Source organism: Podarcis erhardii (assembly GCF_964252035.2).
Source record: "Podarcis erhardii genome assembly, chromosome: 13".
Classification (NCBI taxonomy): domain Eukaryota; kingdom Metazoa; phylum Chordata; class Lepidosauria; order Squamata; family Lacertidae; genus Podarcis; species Podarcis erhardii.
The window spans coordinates 54,253,880-54,277,372 of NC_138502.1; the positions used below are offsets into that span (position 1 = coordinate 54,253,880).

The 23,493-nt window shown below is 53.5% G+C and overlaps 2 protein-coding genes and 2 long non-coding RNA genes across 12 annotated transcripts in view; 2 read left to right on the forward strand and 2 right to left on the reverse strand.

The window, feature by feature from the left end:
- Positions 1 to 23,493, forward strand: part of LOC309327364 — a 53,341-nt gene that overhangs the window by 29,135 nt on the left and 713 nt on the right. The gene's annotated exons all lie outside the window — the stretch shown is intronic.
- On the forward strand, positions 2,794 to 14,169 carry TCHP (trichoplein keratin filament binding). Its single transcript, XM_081836577.1, has 13 exons — positions 2,794 to 2,914; positions 5,196 to 5,425; positions 6,261 to 6,471; positions 7,188 to 7,244; positions 7,812 to 7,880; positions 8,015 to 8,188; positions 8,859 to 8,971; positions 9,577 to 9,643; positions 10,114 to 10,286; positions 11,194 to 11,275; positions 11,380 to 11,565; positions 13,090 to 13,233; positions 13,638 to 14,169. Exons 2-13 carry the CDS (start codon positions 5,235 to 5,237, stop codon positions 13,668 to 13,670), a joined length of 1,500 nt encoding a protein of 499 aa, XP_081692703.1. The 5' UTR covers positions 2,794 to 2,914; positions 5,196 to 5,234; the 3' UTR covers positions 13,671 to 14,169.
- The window catches only part of LOC309327362, a 55,050-nt gene continuing 36,343 nt past the window's right edge, over positions 4,787 to 23,493 (reverse strand). The window contains exon 2 of the long non-coding RNA XR_014150521.1: positions 4,787 to 4,879. This is a non-coding gene — a long non-coding RNA (uncharacterized lncRNA). The remainder of the gene's footprint in view (positions 4,880 to 23,493) is intronic.
- The window catches only part of GIT2 (GIT ArfGAP 2), a 40,714-nt gene continuing 31,743 nt past the window's right edge, over positions 14,523 to 23,493 (reverse strand). For 5 of the 9 annotated variants that reach the window (XM_081836521.1, XM_081836517.1, XM_081836520.1 and 2 more), the window contains 5 exons: positions 23,409 to 23,491; positions 21,952 to 22,134; positions 21,183 to 21,311; positions 19,226 to 19,289; positions 14,523 to 17,303 (listed from right to left, as the gene is read on the reverse strand). In XM_081836521.1, the coding sequence (XP_081692647.1) occupies positions 17,091 to 17,303; positions 19,226 to 19,289; positions 21,183 to 21,311; positions 21,952 to 22,134; positions 23,409 to 23,491 (672 nt within the window). In that variant the 3' untranslated portion in view covers positions 14,523 to 17,090. The remainder of the gene's footprint in view (positions 17,304 to 19,225; positions 19,290 to 21,182; positions 21,312 to 21,951; positions 22,135 to 23,408; positions 23,492 to 23,493) is intronic. The other 4 variants (XM_081836524.1, XM_081836522.1, XM_081836519.1 and 1 more) reach the window with 1 other exon arrangement.

Below are 23,493 nucleotides of genomic sequence, written 5' to 3' on the forward strand. Positions count from 1 at the left end.
AGGAGTATAGCATCTAGATCAAGGGAAGTAATAGTGCCACTGTATTCTGCTCTGGTCAGACCTCACCTGGAGTACTGTGTCCAGTTCTGGGCACCACAGTTCAAGAAGGACACTGACAAACTGGAACGTGTCCAGAGGAGGGCAACCAAAATGGTCAAAGGCCTGGAAACGATGCCTTATGAGGAACGGCTAAGGGAGCTGGGCATGTTTAGCCTGGAGAAGAGGAGGTTAAGGGGTGATATGATAGCCATGTTCAAATATATAAAAGGATGTCACATAGAGGAGGGGGAAAGGTTGTTTTCTGCTGCTCCAGAGAAGCGGACACGGAGCAATGGTTCCAAACTACAAGAAAGAAGATTCCACCTAAACATTAGGAAGAACTTCCTGACAGTAAGAGCTGTTTGACAGTGGAATTTGCTGCCAAGGAGTGTGGTGGAGTCTCCTTCTTTGGAGGTCTTTAAGCAGAGGCTTGACAACCATATGTCAGGAGTGCTCTGATGGTGTTTCCTGCTTGGCAGGGGGTTGGACTCGATGGCCCTTGTGGTCTCTTCCAACTCTAGGATTCTAGGATTCTATGCCTTTTCAAATACTACTGCAAGGATTTCCCAAAGCTGCACCTTTGGAAGTTCATCTTGGAATATTTGTTTTTCACTTTGTGTGGAAACATCTTTGGGGGCTGAAAGGTCGAGGAAGCTGATGCCAGGAGGGACAATCCTCTGCTTGGCTGCACCCCAAAGCCATGTGCTGCTCTCCAAGTGGGATGGCTGGGATGCAAGTGGGACAAAGGTTGACAACTGTTTTCGAACAACATGTACACCTCCCAAATGTCATCAGCTGCCAGATGGCCATAAAAACTGCACCAGTCACACATTTTGTCCCCTGTGAAGGTGGATCAGCTACTGGCAAAGAGATTGAATTATGATGTGGCTAAGTTTAGTGCTCCTCCCAAGACAAACTGCAAACAATTTTAATATTGTCAATATTTTCATGCCCAACAAGTAAACCAAAATGCTTTATTAATCTTGATACATTTTTAAAGTCTAGGTGTGGCCACGGTAGAAATACATGAATCTCAGAAGGTGTGGAATCCTGCCCTCTATAATAATTCTAATTTTAATTTTTAATAATGACAATGATTTTCTGTATCTATGACACTCCTGCTTTCATTCCCGGAGCAGTTTACAGTGATACAGAAACCCCATAAACATTTGGTCTTGAATCCCTACAGAAATTCAGCTTGAGCTAAAAGGAACTTACTCGCAAGATCGCAGTCTTACAGCACAGTCGTATATGCCTACTCAGAAGTAAGATCCACTGTGTTTAGCTGCGCTTGCTCCCCCATAATTGTGTTTGGGATTGCAGGTTTAGGCTTAGGCTGAGATATGGAAGCTAGGAGCTGGTTATGGGCACAACAACAGAATGTCTAGGTGCACTTTTTTAATAAGAAAAATACAAAGCTGAAAATGAATGAACTGCAGCTAAAATATTATGTTCATTTTTCACATGGTCTAGTCCTTTCCCTGCCCACCCCCCTAATATTCTTAAATTGGAGGCAGAAAAAAGGTCCTCCTTTCCTTTCACTCTGCAGCTTTAATCTGAAATTTTAGGTGCAGTACTGCTCCCAGAGCTCAGAAACTGCTTGTGCTAATGAAATTCCCTGTCGCAAAATGCGCCTAGAACACTGGGGGTTTCAAACATTCAGATTCTGTGATCATAGGATTCAACATACATATTGAACTATTCCCATATCTCTACATCCTGGCCACAAGCATTTCTTCTACATAATTTTTCTAATCTGTTCATCTCATTTGGGCCCATTCAAGTCCTCTACTCACTTACCAAAGTCACCTTTGCAACAGAAAAAGAAAAGAAAAAAGATGGAGGGGCAGAAAGGGAGCAGAGGCAAGAGAAGGGGGTCCCTTTATTTTTGCAGATTCTGAAAGAAATGTCAAGCCCCACACCCTCTGCGACCTCGGGGGTCCAGTGCATGAAGGACACGAAATGCCGACAGAAGCGAGGCGGGCAACAGCCAGAGACAGGGCAGAGAATCCGAGCAGAAAGCAGGACGCGCAGCAGGAGACGACCAATACCTCCAGCCAGTAGCTCCAGGAAAAGATTGCATGCGAAGGGCCGGGCCGGCCGGCTGGCTGGCTTCCAGGCTCAGCCCCAGAAGGGAAGAAGCTCCCGCTGGGCATCGCGGCCCCATCCGCCCCAGCCCAGGACTGCGCTAGGAGGCCGCTTCCATCGGCGCTCCGGGGCTTACGGGGCGCAGCGACGGCAGGGGATTCCTCCGGGAAGAGGCACTGCCGCTTAAGGGCCCTGCGAGGAGAGCAGGGAAGGTCTCCTCCAAACTCTCAACACCCCCCCCAAACTACAGTTCCCAGGATTCTTTGGGCGAAGCCCAGGACTCTTTCAAAGGGGGTTGCCCAAACTTGGGTCGCCTCGCCTGCTGTTTTTGGACTACAATTCCCATCACCCCGACCCCTGGTACTGGCAGCTAGGGATGATGGGAGTTGTAGTCCACCAGCAGTTGGCGTCACAAGGTTGGGCAACCCTGGTTTAAGGTCTTTGAATGCCTTCAGTAGATGGACTACAACCTCCCCCAGCCTCAGCTGACCTGGTCAAAGAAACGAGCGCAGACTTCGCAAGGAGGAGTCTCGGACGGGGACCCGGAAGTGACGCGCGTGCGAAGCAAGGTGCTTCTCTCTACTTTCTCGTATCTCTGCGGCGGTTCCACAGCGCCCATCCGTCTCGAAAGGCGGGATGGGAATCGCGGAGCGCTCGGAGGAGGCGTGTCCCTCGGCGGCCCCCGTAGCCCGGCCCGGAAGTGTTGCCATGGAGCCGCTTGGAGGCCCCGGAAGCAGCTCAGCCGTTAGGAGTCGCGGAGGCGGCGGCGTGTCGTCCGGGGCTCCAGGTGGGTGGCGGTAGCTGGCTGTTGCCCTGTGGTTGTTACATATTTAAATACCGGATTTACCTTTTCTTTTAACAGCTTCCGCCGTGTTGCGCATAGAAGCGCGTCGCGTCGATGTGAAAACGGTTCGCCTTTTGACGTCACGGCGTCGACTGTGTGACGTCGGAGGCTCTTTCGCGGCGAGGGCCCCTGACTGAGGACTGAATGGATCATATCTGCATTTCCTTCCCCCTTTTGGATCCAGGGATCTCGAGGGGCGGATGCGAGGCAGGCTGGGCCGGGAGGCAGCAGCGGCGCCCCCCCCCCCCGCCTCACATCCCGGGGGCTTCATGGCCTGTCCCGGGCCCGTCAGGCGCTGAGGAGCCTGCGAAAACCGCGGCGTGCTCTTTCCTGGTGCGCTCGCGCGTCCGAGCATTGCCATTTCGGAAAGGGCTTTTTTCTTCTGGGGCGAGGCTAGGGAGGCTGTCGCAGGTCCTAGGACGATGCTTGGTACGCACACAATTAACACGCGCAAAGCACTTTAAGTCTTCTAGCTGCAGTGCAGATTTCAACAGACAAGGTAGTTCCTGCCTGCAGGATCGAAATATAGCTGAGGGCAAAGTGCACAATGCAGCTGATGGATGGCACTAGTTGGTTTTTCTCTCCCCTTCCGAATCCTGAAGGTGGATCAGATGCAAGGTCCCCCCGTTGCAGAATTCAGTTCTCCCCGGAGTCAGATGCCTGCAAGCTGGACGCAAGGGCCCCAGCACTCTCCCTGCTTGTGGGCCCCAGCGCCTCTTGCTAAGAGGCCTGCCATCTCTGGCAGTGGAGGTGGCGCACTGCTATAGTAGCTACTGCTAGCTCTACCTGCCATGCGTTTGCCTAACCCCTTTTAATAGTCATGCATCTCCCAGCCACCCTCCCTGAGAGGCAGCAGGTGCTGCTCCCCAGTGGCAAAGGCCAGAGTGGGCTGCCCATCTGTCCTCCAGTCCCAGGACAGCAGGCCCCTGGAGCAGGGTGGCCTGGCAGGCCGGCAGCAGCTCCCACTTACAGTGGTGCCCCGCAAGACGAACGCCTCGCAAGACGGAAAACCCGCTAGACGAAAGGGTTTTCCGTTTTGGAGGCGCTTCGCAAGACGAATTTCCCTATGGGCTTGCTTCGCAAGACGACAGCCCATAGGGAAATCTCCGGGACAGTGGGGAAGCGCAGCTCGTCTTCCCCGCTGTCCTCAGACCTCCTCCGAAGCCTGGCGGCGGGGCGGGGACACCTCCTCCCGCCGCCGGGCTTCGGAAGGATGCCCTGATGCCGGGCGGCGAGGCGGGAACGCCTCCCCCCGAAGCCGAGCGGCGGGGCGGGAAAGTCTCCCCCCCCGCCGCCCGGCATCGGAACGATGTCCCGAAGCCGAGCGGCGGGGCGGGAAAGTCTCCCCCCGCCGCCCGGCATCGGAACGATGTCCCGAAGCCGAGCGGCGGGGCGGGAACGCCTCCCCCTGCCGCCCGGCTTCGGGGCGGGAAAGCCTCCCCCCGCCGCCCGGCTTCGGGGCATCGTCCCGATGCCGGGCGGCGGGGCGAGAAAGCCTCCCCCCGCCGCCTGGCATCGGAACGATGTCCCGAAGCCGGGCGGCGGGGCCGCGAAGCCTGGGCGCGCTGGCAACTCTCCGCAAGGAGCGCTCCCGCTGCTTGCGGAGAGGTCCGCGAAGCCTGTCCTGGACCTCTTCTGAAGGCAGGCATGGGGCAAAAGTCTTTGTCCCCCCTGCTTGCCTTCCCAGGGGCTTTTAAATCGCCCGGACAGCGGAGAAGTCCTCCGCTGTCCCGGGCGATTTTAAAATGCCGCCCGCCAGAAGAGGTCGGGGGAAGGCGGTTTCCATAGGAACGCATTAATTGATTTTCAATGCATTCCTATGGAAAACCGTGCATCGCAAGACGAAAAACTCGCAAGACGAAGAGACTTGCGGAACGAATTAATTTCGTCTTGCGAGGCACCACTGTACTTATGTGAATAACTTTTAAAATATTCTGCTACCCAATCAACCAACAGATATTTCCTATATTTGATCCAATTTTTTAGTTGATCTAAGTGACAGAATGGACTAAACATTGCAGCCGTAATATATGTAGGCAGCTGGGAAAACACACTCCTCTCCATCTCTTCCAGGTCTGTGTTGCAGAGTGTGTGTTGGGGAGGCTCTGAGCCATGGAATGCCGAGTGCCTGGGGGCTGGGGTCGGCTGGCCTGCATGGGGAGTGGAGCTTGGTGGGCTGATGGTTCATGCACCTGTTAAAACTAATACTTCTCATGTCCTTCAGGAACGAGGTGTTTAATCCAGAGTTTCCAGAGTTGCCCAGATGGCGTTGCCTACAATCCCTTCGTTTTGGAGCAACCGCAGCAGAGCCCTTGAGCAGCAGATTGTGCACCACCGTGAGCAAGAAGCCCGTTTCCGGAAACTGTGGGAGCTGAACAGCCGCTATTTTCAACAGTCTGGGGTCTACAGCTCAAAGCAGGCCCAGTGGAGTTCACGCCATTCCTACAAGCAAAGGCAAGGCTAGGGCAGTGGGGACCCATAGCAGGGTGGGGAGAAGCATGCAACTTGAATAATGCCTGGGTAGAATTTTTGGCTCCATTTGCTGTTAACTGTGTCCAAACACAAGAAAGGGAAAGAGCAGCACTGGCAAAGGCCCTGGCCCCTCCTCCACAGCCCTGTTAGCTGTCCCCGGCAGCTGAAATGCAAGTAAAATAGCTGAAGTGTAAACAAGCACTAGAATCTGAGAGAGGGTCAGACTTTTTACACTTCTTCAGGAAAGAAAGGACCGCTCTCTACAAGCTTGCAGCAAACTGGGAGCGCCAGCATCAGTGTTGTGTGCCACAACAAAGAATAAAGGTAAAGGGACCCCTGACCATTAGGTCCAGTTGTGGCTGACTCTGGGGTTGTGGCGCTCATCTCACTTTATTGGCTGAGGGAGCCGGCATACAGCTTCCGGGTCATGTGGCCAGCATGACTCTAAGCTGCTTCTGGCGAACCAGAGCAGTACACGGAAACACCTTTTACCTTCCTGCTGGAGCGGTACCTATTTATCTACTTGCACTTTGATGCGCTTTTGAACTGCTAGGTTGGCAGGAGCAGGGACTGAGCAATGGGGACTCACCCCGTCGCGGTGATTCGAACCGCCAACCTTCTGATCGGCAAGTCCTAGGCTCTGTGGTTTAACTCGCAGCGCCACCCGCGTCCCAGTAAAGAGAATAGGACATCCTTAAAGAAGGTTAGGGAAGTCAGGGCTGTTTTTAGAAGCTAAACTTGAAAAAGGGATTAAAGTTGGGACCAGCAGAATATTACCATTTTCATCTTCGCTTTTCTTTTTTAAAACCTTTGCTAGCATGACCGCCTATCACCGTGAGAAGCTTAAGGAAGAGAAGTGTCTCAGCCTGGAGCAGAGACGCAGGCAGCTCCAGAAGCTGCTCTTTGAGGAGCGTGAGATGCTGGCAGCAGAGCTGCAGGAGCTGCAGCTGAACAAGGATGCAGACCTGAGTGAAAAGAGGCGGAGACATGACGAGCTGAAGTCAGCCAGAGAGGAGCGGAGAAAACAAGTCAGTCTGAAAGGAAGACTATTTCTCATAGAATCAGAATTTGAAGGGATCCCAAGGGTCATCTAGTCCAACCCACTGCAACTTTCCTTCGGTTACAATAGAGACACATCCTTTGTCAGGGTCTTAAATCAGAGAGTCTTAAGGGCTCTTCCTCATAGGACGACATTCAGAAGCATTCACAGAAGCACTGGGAGGGCTGAGAGAATTGTCAGGAGGTGATCTCTGCCATGGGAAATGTTGGTCTGCTCTTCTAAACCATCTGGGGGGTGCGGGGGTGGGGCACACACCAGCTCAGTGTAAGAATTTCCCAGGATGAGGAAGGGAAGGCTGTGTATTTGCTGGCAAGTCTGGTTCCTCTACAGGTCTACTTTGTGAGTGCCCCATTGTCCATAAGTGCTGCTGCGTTTGCAGGCTTCCCAGAGGCACCTGCAGGAGCCAAAGCTTGACTTGCAGCAGCTTTGGTGGTCAAAGCCACCGTCATGTTGCCTAGTGATGCTTCCAAGTCTTGCCAAAGGCATCCTTTCCCAGCAGCATTCTTCTGCCACTGCAGGCGCATCCCTGTAATTTCATTTCCCATTGCTGATGTAACATGATATCCACGCTTACATTCCTGTACTGTTGTGTACTGTTCTGTCTGAGAACAGAAGTAAACTGGCAAGTGGGTGAGGCTCTGGTGCTGCCTGCATGAGGGATTCTGAGTTCTGCTTTTTTAACAGATTGCAGAGGATTGTCTGTACGAGTGCTGGAAGAACAACAGCGCTAAGCTCCGGGAGGTGAGAGACAAGGGCACAATCCAGCATCATTTTGCCCCAAGGAATCCTGGGGGGGGGTGTGCATTAGAACAGAATGCAGCTCTGTCAGGGGGACGGAGTAGGACAGTCTCCTCTTGGGGCAGGATCCAGGCTGGGCCAGCTCCAAGGCAGAGTGCCTTTCCTCAGGCCCTGGTAGGCTTCCTGGCAAGGGGGGCGCCAGCGGCACTCTGAGCAACATGGCTGGGTTGAGCCCCCTGGTGTTGGGTCACTCTGGGGCATTGTGGGGTATGCTGCTTTGTGCTGGTGGGAATATCTGGCTGGGAAACCTTTCTGATAAAAAGGTGGCAGCAGGGCAGGTGTCGGCAGTGTGCCCTGTATCCTGCCCAAGGATGCTGGGTGCCAAGGCCAACCCTGGCTCCCTGCTTCTTTGTATCAGGATGCTCCTGCCCTTTTCCTCCAGCTCAAACCTTGGAATGGGAAGCAATGCTGTTGCTCCCCTCTAAAGCAAGTTCTGCAGCTCAAAGGATGGGGGACGGGTAGCAGTTCATTGAGACAGCTGAGCTCCTGCTTTCTGTCCCTTCCCACCAGGTTGGCTCCAAACTGCACAAGGATCACGTGGTGGAGGCCTGGGGAGATCAGCTGACTCAGAAGCAACAGGTAGGAGCCACAGTGTGCCTCTTTGCAGGCTTCCTGGGCCTGGTGCCCCGTGTCTCCCCTTCTCCCTGCTCCTTCAGCCTTGAGAAGGCAGCAGGCGGACAGGATGCTCACGCTTCCATTTGACCCCGATCCAGCGAGAAGCCACTGAGCGGGAAGAGAAGATCCGTGCAGAAAACAAATACGAGGCAGCCCGGAGCGAAGCCCTGGAGAGGATGAAGGAGGAGGAGGAGAGGCGGAAGCAGGAAGAAAGGAAGCAGGCAGAGTTCCTGCGGCAGCAGATCAAGGAGCTGCAGCTGCGGGAGGTGGAGGTACATGCTAGGGCCTGGCATTGAGGGATGGTGCTGGAAAGGGAGCTGGTGGAGGATTGCAAGCGCCAGTCCCCACCCCCCACCTGCCATCTGTCTTGTCTTGCTTTTCTTTGTGGCAGTCCCCTGGAAGAAAAGTCAGAGATGAGATTTGGGGGGGGGGGCTGGGGGAAGAGAGACAGTAACTCTGTCCTTGGTGCAGGTGCAGATCCGTGAACCAAGCCTCTCTCCCTCTTCTGCTTCTTCCCATATGTGACCACCACAGAAAGTGGGATTTAGGGGCAGGCCCCACGTGGCCTTTGGGGGCTATGAACTGAAGGTATTTGTTATAAATCGACCCAGCTTTGGGTGTCAGTGCAACCCACGCTTCCACGTGGCTGCTCCAGGGCTTTTGGAGCTGAGGGAGATGTGCCCTGCCAGGAGGAGTGTTGGGTGCCCGGCTGCACATGCCCGCAATTGGTTGGCTCTTGTGGGGGCAAGCGGCAAGGAGGTGCAAGAGCTGAGCAGCTCCTGGTCATGTGCATCTGGGATGCTGAGTGCGCAGCCTCTGCTGCAGGGGCAGCTCCAGCCCCTCCTTTCCCTAGCAGCTTCTGTCCCCCACCCACCCTGCTTTCCTGCTGGGAAAGGGAGGTGAGCCTGGAGATGAAGGATTCTGGGTCGTTCTTCTTCTCAGGCCACAAAGCTGAAGAGGGAAGAGGAGAACCTGCTCAGGCAGCACTGGGAGCTGGAAGCCCTGGAGGCCAAGCGGAAGTGCCAGGAGCAGGAGAGGAAGAAGATTGAACTTGGGTACGGCTATTGGAGAGCAGAGGGCATGAGGGGGTTGGCAGAGGGCACCTGGCTGCCCTGAGAGCTGCTATTTAGTTCCCTCCCTAGCTAAGTAAGGATTTGGGAGGTGGTGGTGGTGGTGAGAAAGGAGGGCAGGAATGGGGGAACCTTTATTTGGCTGAGGAGAAATCTGTTGGGTGGAATCCTGGCAGTGCCAGAGCCATAAGTGAGGGACACCCCCCTTGTATCTCATTCCTTCTTTCCCCTCATTCCCACTGTATCTTCCTCCCAGGACACCTGCTTGAAATTAGGTTTAGGGGTGCAGGGTTCCTATCCGTGGCTAGGGGATGGGTCAGCGCCAGTACTTAATTTCTCAAACAAGATATATTAGGCAGCTGCAACTTCCACCTTGCCAAAAGTGACCCTGTGGGTGCCTTTACTTGTGGTGAAAGTGAGGCAGTTTGCACATGCTCAGGGGTGCTGTTTATATTTTTGTGTAGCTGAAATGTACTTTTAGCTGCGCTTGAGAACTTAACAAGCTGGGGCAGTTCTGAAGCCCCCCTGCTTGTTTTCTCTGGCTCTTCCTGTGAATTACAAAGTCTGGCTCTCCTCTTCTCTCTTCTCAGGCGCTTTCTGAGGCACCAGTATCAAGCCCAACTGAAGAGGCGAGCCCAGTGGATCCAGGAGGAGCTGGTAAGTTGGGGCCACTGGAATGCTTTGTGCTTCAGGCCCAGAGCACAGCTGAAGGCTGGTAGGATGGCTGTCCCATACCCCTTCAGTTCTGGAGTACAAGGAGCTGCACCCTGCCCATGGTCAGTGGCACTTGCCTTGATTGCATCACAGCCTGCTGCCAAATCTCAACATTTTTTGTAAAGCCAACAATGCTGGAGACGCCTTCCCTGTGGTATTCCTGCTTTTTTGGCGGCTGTTCTACTGTTGGCAGCCTGATCATCCTCTTTGGTTTGCTAGGCCTTTGCTACCTCCCATCTCTTCCAGCCACCTTGGCCCTGCCTTAAGGAAGCGGCTGGGCCTCCATGCCAGAGTACGCCCTTTTGCACACAGACGGTCCTGGGCTCTGTCCCTAGCAGCTCTGACTCCAAGGGACTGGGAAAGGCTCTTGTTGGCTTGAGGCCCACGGAAGCTTCTCCTGGTCTGCCCTGCAGGAGAAGGACAGGCAGATCCTCCTGGCGCTGATGGAACAGGAGGATGAGGACCAGCGCCTGAAGTCTGCCCAGCGGGAGCAAGCGGTGGCTGTCGTGGCCTGGATGAAGGATGTCATTGAGGAGCAGCTCCAGCTGGAAAAAGCACGGGAGGCAGAGCTGGAGACCGTCTTCAGGTGAGGTGGGAGAACGGGATGGAGGGCGGGCTGTGGAGCAAGCTGTTGCCAGCGTTCCCTTCGGCGGTGTGGCTGAAGCAAAGGCTGCTGGGAAGAGGAGCAATTGCTTCCATAGAATCATAGAGTTGGAAGAGACCCCAAGGGCCATCGAGTCCAACCCCCTGCCAAGCAGGAAACGCCATCAGAGCACTCCTGACATATGGTTGTCAAGCCTCTGCTTAAAGACCTCCAAAGAAGGAGACTCCACCACACTCCTTGGCAGCAAATTCCACTGTCGAACAGCTCTTACTGTCAGGAAGTTCTTCCTAATGTTTAGGTGGAATCTTCTTTTTTGTAGTTTGGATCCATTGCTCCGTGTCCGCTTCTCTGGAGCAGCAGAAAACAACCTTTCTCCCTCCTCTATGTGACATCCTTTTATATGGATGAACATGGCTATCATATCACCCCCTTAACCTCCTCTTCCCTGTAGCTGACAAACCTCACCCTGCAAAAGTGGCTTAGCTGTTGTGGTTGCGGTGGTGGGGAGACAGCTGGAGAAGAGCAGCCGCCAGTCCCCCCCCCCCCCCGCTTCACCTAGTGCCCTCCAGGTTTTGCATCAGCTCCAGCCAGCGGTCCAGCTGTGGGTGGAGAGGGCTCCTAGGATCTGGCAGGGGATCTGTGATGAGCTTGGAGGAATCTCGTAACTGTGATTCCTGCATTGCAGGGGGTTGGACTAGATGACCCTTGGGATCCCTCCTAACTCTGTAGTTCTATTATTTCTTTGGGTCAGTGCTCTTCAGTTCTCAAAGCAGCTGTGGGGTCCCCTACTTGTATGGAGAAAGGCCATTGTCCTCCATGACACCTCTCTGGCACTCAAAGTCACTCCCTCCTTTCTCTCCCACCCCACCCCTGCCCCACCCCACCAAAGGGAGGAAGCCAAGCAAGTGTGGGAGAAGCGAGAACAAGAGTGGGAGAAGGAGCGCAAGGCCCGGGACAGACTCATGGCTGAGGTGAGCTCTCTGCACCTGGGGCAGAAAGAATCAAGGCAGGTTGCCTGCGCAGCAGGGACAGGAGCCTGGGCTTCTCCCTCCCTCTCACCTCTTGGTTGAAACAGGTCCTGGTGGAGAGGGCGCGCCAGATCCAAGAGAGGATGGAGAGGAACAGGCAGGCGCAGCAGGAATCGGTGAAGTCCCGGGAGCAGCTGATCCAGGAGCTTGAAGTGGCCAAGCAGCTGACGCACCGGGAGAAGGAAAAGGAGGCTGCGCTGAAAACTGAGCGCAGGCGGGAGTTGGAAGCACAGGTAGGTCTTGCTCAGGAGCCAGCTGGCAGCCCCTGTAGGACTTTGTTGTTTAGTCGTGTCCGACTCTTCGTGACCCCCTGGACCAGAGCACGCCAGGCCCTCCTGTCTTCCACTGTCTCCCTCAGCTTGGTCAAACTCATGCTGGTAGCTTCGAGAACACTGTCCAACCATCTCGTCCTCTGTCGTCCCCTTCTCCTTGTGCCCTCCATCTTTCCCAACATCAGGGTCTTTTCCAGGGAGTCTTCTCTTCTCATGAGGTGGCCAAAGTACTGGAGCCTCATCTTCACGATCTGTCCTTCCAGTGAGCACTCTGGGCTGATTTCCTTCAGAATGGAGAGGTTTGATCTTCTTGCAGTCCATGGGATTCTCAAGTGTCTCCTCCAGCACCATAATTCAAAAGCATCAATTCTTCAGCAATCAGCCTTCTTTATGGTCCAGCTCTCACTTCCATACATCACTACTGGGAAAACCATGGCTTTATGCTTTTTAAGATGCTGTCTAGGTTTGTCATTGCCTTTCTCCCAAGAAGCAGGCGTCTTTTAATTTTGTGACTGCTGTCACCATCTGCAGTGATTATGGAGCCCAATTACAGATAGGTAGCCGTGTTGGTCTGCCATAGTCAAAACAAAACAAATTCCTTCCAGTAGCACCTTAAAGATCAACTAAGGTGCTACTGGAAGGAATTTGTTTTGTTTTGACTATGGCAGACCAACACGGCTACCTATCTGTAACTGGAACTATGGAAGGCACCACATTGAGCCGCATGAAATGGAAGTCCATCAACCTCACCAAGAAACTTGCACAGGTACAGACTGATATCTTCTTTGACTTAGTTGGTCTTTAAGGTGCTACTGGAAGGAATTTGTTTTGTTTTGACTATGGAGCCCAAGAAAGTAAAATCTCTCACTGCCTCCATTTCTTTCCCTTCTATTTGCCAGGAGGTGATGGGCCCAGTGGCCATGATCTTTGTGTTTTTTTTTTTTGATGTTGAGCTTCAGACCATGTTTTGCGCTCTCTTCTTTCACCCTCATTAAAAGGTTCTTTAATTCCTCCTCACTTTGTGCCATCAAAAACCAAAAGCAGGAGGGGTCCAGACCTTTGGTGTCTGGGTGGGTTTCCCCAAAGTCTAGACAATACAGGGCAGTTATCCTCACGTCAGCTACAAGATGGTCTGCTTCATCATTCTGCTTTGTGGTTCCTCTCCCCAGTCCGGAATGGGACTGTTTTTCCACACAAAAGGGAAGTAGTCAGGCAGAGACAGGAGCGAGAAGTGAAGGACTGATCAAGGGCTGGGGGCACAGGACCTCATGCAGCAGGTGATGACAAAATGATGCTCAAAGTTCAAGGCGAGCTGTGCTTAAGAAGAGGGACTTGGAAGGCACAGGCTCACAGGGGGAAGCAGGAGGGTAGGTGGGCTGTCCAGAGAGGACTGCTAACTGTGTGAGCTCTAATAGTTCACGTGGGCTGTGACGATGTGCCCACCTTGCTGGGTTTCTCCCTCTCCTTTCCCTATTGCTTTTTCAGCTCACGGAGCGGCATCGGCAGGAGCAGGAGGAGCTGCAGTGCCAGTGGGAGGAAGTGGCTAAGGCCAAGGAGCAGGAGCAGCGCAACGCGGAGCTGGAGCAACTGGCCGCCAGGCGCATGATGGAGCTCGGCTATCGTAACAAGGTGAGGGGGGCGGAGGCAGCAGCCTATCAGAACTGGTGCCTCATGCCAGTCAACAGGGAATTCCCCCATCCTGTGGGCAAGAGAAGAGTGATTCTGTCCCCCGGGTGTTTCTGAAATGCCTCTTGTGGATGAGCCAAGCCCTCTATATGGGGAGCAGCCAGCCTGTCTGTCTGGCCTCCTAGCACATGGGTCCTGGAGAAGGGAGTCAGGCATTTCCAAACTGTTTGGGGTTTTGTGCCTGGACCAACATATTTGGGGCACAGCAAGGCAGCCTTCACCACCTCTTATTTACACATGCAGCTGCCTCCCATCCCAGCAGTTTCATTCAGGGATCTGCCAGGGGTTGAAGGCAAAGTGTTACCTGCAAGAACTGAAAACATTTCTCCTTCTCTGTTCTTTTCCAGAGTTACAGCTATCCCAAAGCAGCCTGGACCTAAAGAAGCGAGAGGGGGCTTGCTTTCCAATTTCAGTAGATTAAAATCCTCAATGTGGGAGCTGCTTCCTGCTTGCATCCTGCTGGGGGCGCTGTGGGAGTATTTGTATAGATTAAAAAGGAGAGAGGCTGGAGGGCTGCAGCCCCCGCCCCCCTTGCACAGCAGCCCTCTCCTGCTGAAGGCTTTGGCCCTTCCTGGAGGGCAGGCGCAACTGTGGCTCTAAGAGGCTCTGCAGGTGGGGATTGCTGATCCTTCAAGGCACTTGGGGGAGATATGGGATGGTGGTGGACAGACTCAGCCAGCAGGCAGCAGCTCAAACACACGCTGTCCTTGCAAGCCTTCACCTTCCCCAAACTTGGATGTGGAAGCAGCAGCTACCTATTATTGCTGCTGGCAAAGCAGTGCAAGGAAGAGGAGGGTGGGAGGCTCCAAGCACTCCCCATTCAGGCTCTGTCAGGGATGTCAAAAGGCTCAATAAAGCTTTTAAACTCTCTTACTGCAAGCTGGTGTTGCTCCTTTGCTTTGTCCATGAGAGAAGGACCTAGAACGCAGCAGTCAGGTGCTTTCCCTTTCCTGAGCCTACTTCCTGGCAGGGAGGAGTGCGCGCTTGCTGCCCAAAACAGTTTCTCTGCCTGCAATGGGCCCACAGGCCCAACAAGGGCAAAGACATCCAAACTGGTCTCAGCCACATAGCTGTCAACATTTCACTTTTTAAAGGGAAATTCCCTTATTCCGAATAGGATTCCTCGCAAGAAAAGGGAAAAGTTGACAGCTATGCTCAGCCAACATTTCATGCCAGTCAACACTGTTTGCAAGAAGACAAAACCAGGAGACAAGAACAGAAAAAGCAAGATACCTGTTCTACCTTTTTTGTTTGTTTGTTTCTTTAAACCCAAAAATAGTAGAATACTTTTTAAAAAGGTAGTTAATTACAAGGTAACATCAGCATCCAACATTATTATGGCACTTGGTTTGGTTTCTTTTAATATATAAATACCAACAGGGTAAAACACACACACACTCACACACCCCTCAAGTTGGACTGCTGCTTGTAAACCCAGAAACCTCTCCACCACCAGCCAAGCATCCCTGGAGCAGACAGCCTGTCTGCCCATTTCCTATGAGTGGCATGCAGGTGGGTAGATCGCCTCCTCTGCCTTGTACAGAAGCAGTACCCTGCAGTGAGCTGGCAACTTCACGGGCCGTGGCAGAGCCTGCCGGGGGGAGCACTAGGCAGGGCAGGAGGAAGGTTGACTTGCTTGCTCAGGCCCAGCCAGCCTCAAGCTTCCTATTTCCCCAGACCCGAGACCCTCTCGGTTTTGTGCGTACATTTTGGCCAGACTCTTAAGAGAAGAGGAGCTAAGTGGGTCTTGTCCTGCTGGGGGGAAGGCTGCAGTGGAACGAGTGGGAGATGAACCCAGAGCACCACAAGGCACCCTTGCACACAGCTCTTGCTGGTTATGAGACAGGTGTGCACAGGATTGGGCATGATGGCACAGGCTGCCCTTTGGGTTTTCCACCTTGAGCACCAAACTCTCACAGGCCGGCTGTAGCCCAAGACTCTTTCTCCATTCAGCAGAATTCATAAGAATTTCTCCGGATTCATCGGAAGCCTTTACTAGTGGGGTGGCCCAGACGCACCAAGATGAAGGGAGGGGGTGGGGCTGTCGCTGGACAAAATCAGCTGTTTGTTAAAGGGCCCCTGCCAGAAATCACTACACAGCATGCTGCATGCTGTTGGGACCATCCCAGAAATCTCTCCCCCAGACACACACAATGCAGACTTGCCCCCTGAACCGCCTTCCCCAGGGAAGACTCCCCTCAAGTGGCACAAAGGATGTTCTGAAGCACTGAGGATCAGACTGGGCAACTGGGCATAAGGGGGGAGAGAGGCTCCTGACCCAGACCTAGTTCTCGCCATAGAGGGCCATTTAAGACCCACCAAACCCAACAAGACAAACCTGTCACCACTCCCTCAAGGCCTAGCGATGGCAGCAGGGCTTCCGTGCAACCAATGTGCTCTAGTGTAGGAACCTCTCTCATGCATGCCCATCAATGGAACCTGTTTCGTTCCATGAAGCACCAGCCAAATTGTCAACCTAGCAGGAATTACTATGATCCTTTCACCAGCAGGCGCATTCAGCCTCTGGAACAGGGTCCACCTTCCTCTCACTACACGCCCTCCCCAGCTGCTTCCTCTCTCTACACATACACCCTGGCTGGGCCACTCTGCTTCACGGCATCTTGTCTGCAAACCATGGCATCCACTGGACCACTTGGACACCCAACAGCAAAGCAGAGGCTTTTTCAGCCACCCTGCACAGCTGCCCCCTTTCTTAATGTCACCCTGCCCTGCCACCTTGGTGAACACAGGAACAGTGGCTCTCAAGAAGCAAGGTTGTTGGGGCTCAAATGGGAAAGGACACCAAGCCCAGCTCTCAACACCAGCAGTTCTCTCCCCCCCCCCACCAAAAAAACACAAGACAATCAGTCTCTCACTCCTCCCCAAATCCAGGCAGGGTTCCACTGTATCTTTGCCACCCAAGATGGACCTTCAGTCCCACCTGCAACTAGACACTCCCTGCAGTGCACCGCTCCCGGCACAGCCGCCACCAGCAAGCCATCCTCCCAGGAATGCAGATACCCCAAAGGAGGAGTGGGGGCGGGTGAGCAGAAACAGGACAAGAAAAAAACCATTTTCTGCCCTAGGAAAGCTTTGTGGTGCAGTTATGTCATGAAAAGCACTTTTTCAAAGATCCATATGAACTGGGGCCAAAAAAAATCTGAGACACTCCCATCTGCTTCCACCATGGAAAGCAAAGAAGAGTCCCAGGAGACTAAAATATTAAAGGGGTCGGGAGGCTAGTCCTACCATTTTGTAGCAAGCCTTTGATGGCCTGGTATTTCACAAGGGGTGGGGACTGATTGGCAGGGATCATGTTGGGGGGGTGTCCTTACCTACCCCCGCTCTTCAGAGGTTAGTGGTACGTGCAACATAGTGGTTCAGGTGTGTCAAACAGCTGCATAACGAGACTTGGGGATATGTGCCCTGTATCCTGATATGTGCATTTCAGTTCACAAATGGTGCAGAGTGTGACCCTCCCCGCCACTCCCTGCCCCAGATACACACACACATCCCTGTGAGAGCGGTTGATGCGAAGATTGGCTCATGACGTTCCATACACTGACACCCTCTTTACACTGGCAATACAGGCATAAAATAAGGCAGTGGGTTACATTAATTCGGGGGGGGGGTCCTTTTGAGGGGGGGAAACATGCAAACCCCCTTTAATACTGAGATTCCTTTTTTAAAAAGAAGTAATGCACCACCTTAAATATTCCTGTAAAAAACATGAAAATGTTCAGCTTCCAAGCCGACCCTTTGCAGGAGGCCTGCTGCGGAGGTGGGGGAACACGGCGGCCTCAGTTGGTGTTCTCCTTGGTTGTGATGGTAACCAGCTGCTTGGCAGCTTTGGCGATGTCATAGGCGCACTGAATGACCTGCTGGGTGACCAGCTGGATGTCGGCCAGGGGGCAGGACTCTGGCGGAAGGGCCTTTGTGCACTCGGAATGCAGTCGGAAGGCACTGGAGGTCAGCAGCCGCAGAGAGGTGCGCACCAGCTCAGACTTGGGCTTCTGGGGAGGACAGAGGAAAACGGGGGAAAGCATGACACAGGGGGGCAGGCACCACCCGGCTAGAGCAGCACTTCTGCATGAACATCAGAGGCAGGGGGCTAAAGGAGCATGCAGAGAGGAAGATAGGTTAAAGGGCCAAATATTTTCTTTCCACTGCAAAAATGTATCAGCAGTTGCTTCAACTGCAAACCAAAACCCACTTATTTATTGCAAAGTGCCCAAAGTTTTTGAGCTTTCTGGGGGAGAGACAGAACAGAAAAATTGCCGCGGTTCTCACCATCTCCCTCCGTCTTCCCCCCTCCCACCAGATGCCTGCCTGCCTGCCTGCCTGCCTGCCACCCCGGTGTGGTCTTCCCCATCTTCCTCCCTCCCTCCTTCCCTCTGGCAACGGCAAAGGGGTGAGGCTGGGTTGGGCCAGGCACGCAGGTAGGTGGTGGGCACAGGTGCCCTCCTAGCCCAGGCAGGTCAAGCTCAAGGGAGACGAGGAGCCTGCGGAGGATTGGAGTAGGGGGGCGCAGAAGGGAATGGGCGAGGCCTGGCTTGGAGGGGGGAGCTGGGAACTACCACCCAGCACCGGAAAAAGTGCAGAAAAAAAATCACGAGGGTCAAATAACGAACACTGTTATGTCCAATCAGAAACAGCCACTGCTGTAGCCAATTGAAAAACAGACCAATCGCTGAACACAATCGCCAGCTACCAGCAAAAAAGAAAAAGAAAAGTTCTGGGTTTAAGCAGCGGATGTACGCAGCAGCATGGGGAGGAGGTGGAGCACAAATGGAAAAAACAACAAAACAACAGCGCGGATGGGCCGATGGCATGTGTGCCAGCAGTGAGGGCTCCTCTGCGTGCCCACTCTGGCACACGTGCCATAGGTTCGCCACCGCTGACCTAAGAGGATTTACGGTTAGGCCTGGAGAAAGGCTTCATCCAGGGAGCTGAGACTGGCTCCAGTGTCCTAGAATCAGAACTGTAGCACTGGAAGGGACCCCCAGGGGTCATCTGGTTCAACCCACTGCAATGCAGGAATCACAGCTAAAGAATCCCTGACAGGCAGCCATACAACCTTTGTTTGAAAACCTCCAGTGAAAGGGAGCCCACCACCTTCTGAGAGACTCCCTTACTGTCAGATAACTTTTCCTGCTGTTTAGTCAGACTCTCCTTCTTGTCCTTTGACTATTCACTCAGTGTGGGCAAACCTGGATTATTTCTCCCTGTCTCGCTCAGCCAGAGATTCAGGTGTGAGCAGCGGAATGTATGGCATAAGGTTTTACATCTCTGTATACAATATGATTGTGTCAGAATTCCCTTTCTCTTTAGATCTGGTTAGATGTTACTAGTCTCTGCACATTAAGATGATTTACATAACTATAATATATTTTATTATTTACAAAACTCACAATGAAATATTGCATTTAAAGAAACTAATAAGGATGGGATGGGAATAGAGAGCTTCACGGCTGGCAAAGGAGCCCACTCTGCATGCAGACCCTTTGTCCAAAACCCTACAGATCTGCCACCCATCCATGGAGACTGCCAGTGCCGAGCTAGAGGGACCCCTGGTATGTCTGGCCTAAGACCACTTCCTGTGGCTGGTAAGAGTTCTCCCAAGAGAGCCAGCGGGGTGTCCTGGTTAGAGTGCCGGGCTAAGACCTCAGAGAGGCCAGGGTTCAAATCCCCACTTGGGCAGGAAGCTCACTGGGTGTGACCTTGGTCTAGTCACTGCCTCTCTCAGCCTAACCTACCTCACACAGCTGTTGTGGGGATTAAATGAGGAGTGGGAAGAACCATGCACGCTCCCTTGAGCTCCTTGGAAATAAAGGTGAAATGAAATAAGTCCTCTGGTCCTTTCCACAGGCTGGCCACCACAAGGGAGTCCCTGCTGCATTCAGAGCCCCCCTCTGACCTCTGCAGGGCTACTCACTTTTGGAAAGAGGGCAGCCATCTCCGTCACTGCCACGTGGATCCTTTCTGAGCAGGGGATGTAGCTGCAAGGGGAGAGAGGGGGGCAGGTCATTCTAAGGGAAGCAAGTTCCCCCACCCCCAAGGCTACAAAAGGTGACATTAGTTGCTGCAGGCGCAAAGCCATTAAAAACAAGGGTGCCCACACATCCAGGCCCACCTCATGCACCTTGGCAAGTGGCAACACAAGAAGTACAGCTGGGAAGTCCAAATGCTTGATGTGGAGACTTTAAAATAAAAATAGTAGCCAGAAGAAAAGCTTTAAGTTGTCTCGTAGAAAAGAGTCTCATTGTGCTGGGAGAGAGCAGAGGAGATGCAAACTGTCCCTTTCAGAGAGCAATGGTCCTAAGAACTTAAGAAGAGGCTGCTGGATCAAGCCAAGGGCCCACCGAGTCCAGTTTTCTGTACTTACAGGGGCCAACGAGATGCCTGTTAGAAACCCGCAAGCGGGATCCAAGCACCAGAGCCCTCTCCCCTCTTGCAGTTTCCAGCAACTGGGATTCAGAAGCACTGCTTCCCCCAACTGTAGAGGCAGAGCAGAGCCATCGTGGAGAGGAGGCAGCAGGGAGGAGGGGCAAAATGCTTATCATAATGTCCAAAATTGCTCCCCAAAAAGTGACGTGATGGAGTTACAGGCAAGCAGGGATTGGAGCCTGTGTGCCTGAAGTGCCAAGACCCACACAGCCCACGAGATCCAACTGGTGCGCGCAGAACTGTTAGCCAGGAATTGTGGCCCAGCCATGTGTGCATTAGTCCCCCAGTCAACACACACACACACACACACACACCTCCTTGCTACCAGCTGCATGCCCAGCCTCCATGCTCCCCCCCAAACTCAAGCCACAGAAAGACAGGCAGGCAGGTGAGATGGGGAGCTGGGTCAGTCATGGACGATTATGCAGGAAAGTTGCTTGAGGCAAGGAAGGTCTCATCTAAAGCCCATCAGAGGTGGAGACAGATGTGGAGCCCAAACAGTTGCCGCCAGACCCCAGGAGGATGGTGATGGGACCCAGGGAGCAGAGTCATCACGGCTAAGAGCCTTATTCTCCTCCCTGTATTTGTCCAATGCCCTTTTAAAGCCATCCAAGCCAGTGGCCATCCCTGCCTCCTGTGGCAGTGAGTTCCAGTTTAACAACTTGTGCAGCCCTCTAGATGCCATTGGACTATAGGACTATGCTGGGAGTTGGAGTTCAACTGTGTGTGGGAGGGACAAACGTCCCTCACCTGAACAAGAAAATGAAAAGCCCATTTCAGCAAGCCCACCTAGGATCAGCAGAGCTCCTGCTGTGCTCCAAGAGCAGCCAGGACCTTCCTAAAGCTCAAAGATGAAGCCGCTCCCTTGCACCCTCCCACTCCCTGCCTCTTAGCACTCATCCTGTTCCCAGGCCATCTTTCTCCATGGTGGAGGAGGGGGTGTCCCATCACCAAATGCCAGGGCCTCAACCTTTTCCTTTAGCTCTTGTGGGGCTTCTCAGAGGTACAGGATTCTTCATCTGGATTTAGGTCTCTCTTTCAGACATCAGCTGCCTGCGCTTCTCTTTTCTGCCCTCAAGTGAGCTCAGAAAGTCCCACGAGGCAAGTACAACCTGTGATGAAACACAGGGTGCCAGCTGAGCAGGTGACACCCCTGTGGATGGTCAAAGAAGGTTTCCCCTTTCACTGCTGCACATTAGGGTACCAGGGACGGACAAAAAATGCCAGGCTGGATGAAGGAACCCTCCCCCCGCTTGCTGGCCCCAAACTGCACTCCCATCAAACACCAGCTCCTCTCCCAAATGGTGCTGAGCAGGCTGGGCCAGGGTGTTCGGCAGCCTTTCTTGCATAACCGCTAAACACCCCATGCTTGGGAGGGGAGGGGAGGACCCCAAAGAAAGAAAAAGGACACTGTGCCTGGGAGGCAGGGACAGAGGCCAGAATACCAGGTGGTGGGAGGGTCAGGCTGCCGGAGGGTCAGAGGCTGCAGAGAAGCTCGCTCGGCCCATGGAACCAGGGGACTGAAACAGCCCAGGCTGTGCCTAAGCTTGGGGGCGCTGCTGTGCCTGAATGGCCTGGGCACCCCAAGGAGGAAAACCAGAGAGAGGAGAGAGAGAGGTTTTTCAGCACAGGAGCGCCTCACAGCCCAATGGAGCGCTTGCAGAATCAAGGAGCGCATAAAGCTGTCATAACCTACACTTTTGCTCAAGAGGACACACATGTGACTCAAGCTTCCCCCCTCCCAAACTCCCAGGGTCACTTCTGCCTCTTGACACCCCTCCAACCCCGAATGGGGCGAGCAGGAAGGGGCGTGGGAAAATCCAGGACACCATCAGATACTTGTGTAGCTCAGGACTCCTCTTGTAGACACACCCTTTCCCAGCTAAAGAGGAGGAAGGCATGATTTTAAGCACCAGATCCTGGCCTGTTAGGAGGTCCAGAAGGATGAAAATAAAAGCTGCCAGTTGCCTTGGATGGAAAAGGTAGCAAAGCCAGCCAGGTGTACAAGAATTTGGGCCTCTCTTTCTTTAAAGAAAGAAGGATGTCAACCCACACTTGCAAGACACACACGCATCATCATCGCTCTGCATGCTGCCTCATCTAATTGATTCCAGGATCCCTCCTGAGGGGGGAAGAGCACTTTTGCTCAACGCAGACCAGGATACTCAAGCGCTTCTTCCAGGCACCTCTGCTCTGACTTCCTGGCCTCCTCACCTGTCGTGTTTGTTCTCCTGAGCTGCCCGCAGAAGCTCCTGGATGTTCTTGGTGATCTGCTCTGTTTTCCGAATTACGTCCTCTGTGCTGGGGAGGCTGGGGCTGGCATCTGGGTCCTTGGCCTCGGAGGTGGGCCCTTCTCCCTGTCGGAAGGTGCTTCGCTGCCTGGCCTTCCTGCTGATTCTGCCAACACACACACACACACACACACACACACACACGGAAGCGTTTCAGAGGGCCACTTGCCTGACTGTCTCTGGCAAATCAGAATCTCTGCCAAGTGGCCAAGAGAGAATTTCCAGAGGATAACTGTTTTCCTCTCCCTTTGAAGACTGATATGAAAAAGCCACTAAAGAAACTGGGGGCGGGGGGGCGGGGGGGGGACACCTGCAAGGCTGCCAATGGTGCTCTTTGCTCTCCACCCCAAGTCCCTAGCCAGCTGGGCTTGGCTGTCAGGTACAGAAAAGGCAACCTCCTTCACCCCAAGATGCATCCTCCACTTGTAGGCAGTCATGAACAAGGCCCAGAAAAGATCTGCTTCCTGGAGGCTCTGGCTCACTGCCTACAGCTTTACCCAGGGCCATTTGGGGAGAGAACCGGGGAGGCGGGGGGGGGGGCTTTTCTTCACTCGCTTGTGAAAATGCAGCCTGGCTCGATGACAGGAGTCACATGAGGCATGTGCTCAGCAAAACTTCCTGCCCAGTCTTGAGGGTTGCCATGTTGCGCTTTGAAAGGAACTGAAGAGACCCTGTGTTATCTGTGGACTTTTGGCCGCTGCTGGACTTCAGATCCCACAATCCCTGGCTGCTGGGAGTTGGAGTCCTGCAAGAGGTGGAGGGCCTCCAGCTGGCAGAGGAGGCTGTGTGTGAGCCCAGCTACAAACCAGGAGGACAGGGACAACACTGCTTGTGGGGGACCCTCCAGAGGTCGCAGGACTCCAACTCCCAGTAGCCCCTGCAGCCAGCATGGGCAATGCTCAGGGATGACGGGAGGCTGGAGTCCAGAAACCTCTGGAAGTCTTCATGGGTTTCCCACCCATTTAGATTTCATATAAGCCCTGTTTTAAAACAGCCACACTGGTTGCCAGCTCCTTACCTGGCCCAATTCAAGGTGAGAACATTGGGTGTCCAAAGCTCCAACCCACATATACACCTCAAACACAGGAAAGACCTTCTTGGGTTCTGACCTAGGGACCTCCCCCCTCACAGAGGCACCTGGAGCCTGCATTATACAGCCTCCAGCAAAGGCTGAAAAGGCTCCTCTTGACCCTGGCCTTTGTCACCTGAGACAAAGTTTGTAGAGCCCACCTTACTTTTATGCTTGTAAGTTGCTTAAATTTACTTTTCATATGGTGTTTTAATGCTGCAACCTGCTCTGGGCCCTTACGGTGAAGTGTGGGTAATAAATACTAATCAACAGTAATACTCATACACAGCCCATGCTCTCCTGATGCCTACCCTGTCTCGTCGGGCTCCAGCGCAGGAACAGCATTGTCATAATCCCCTTCAGGCAGGCTGCTCTGCTTTTCCAGTTTGGATGCCT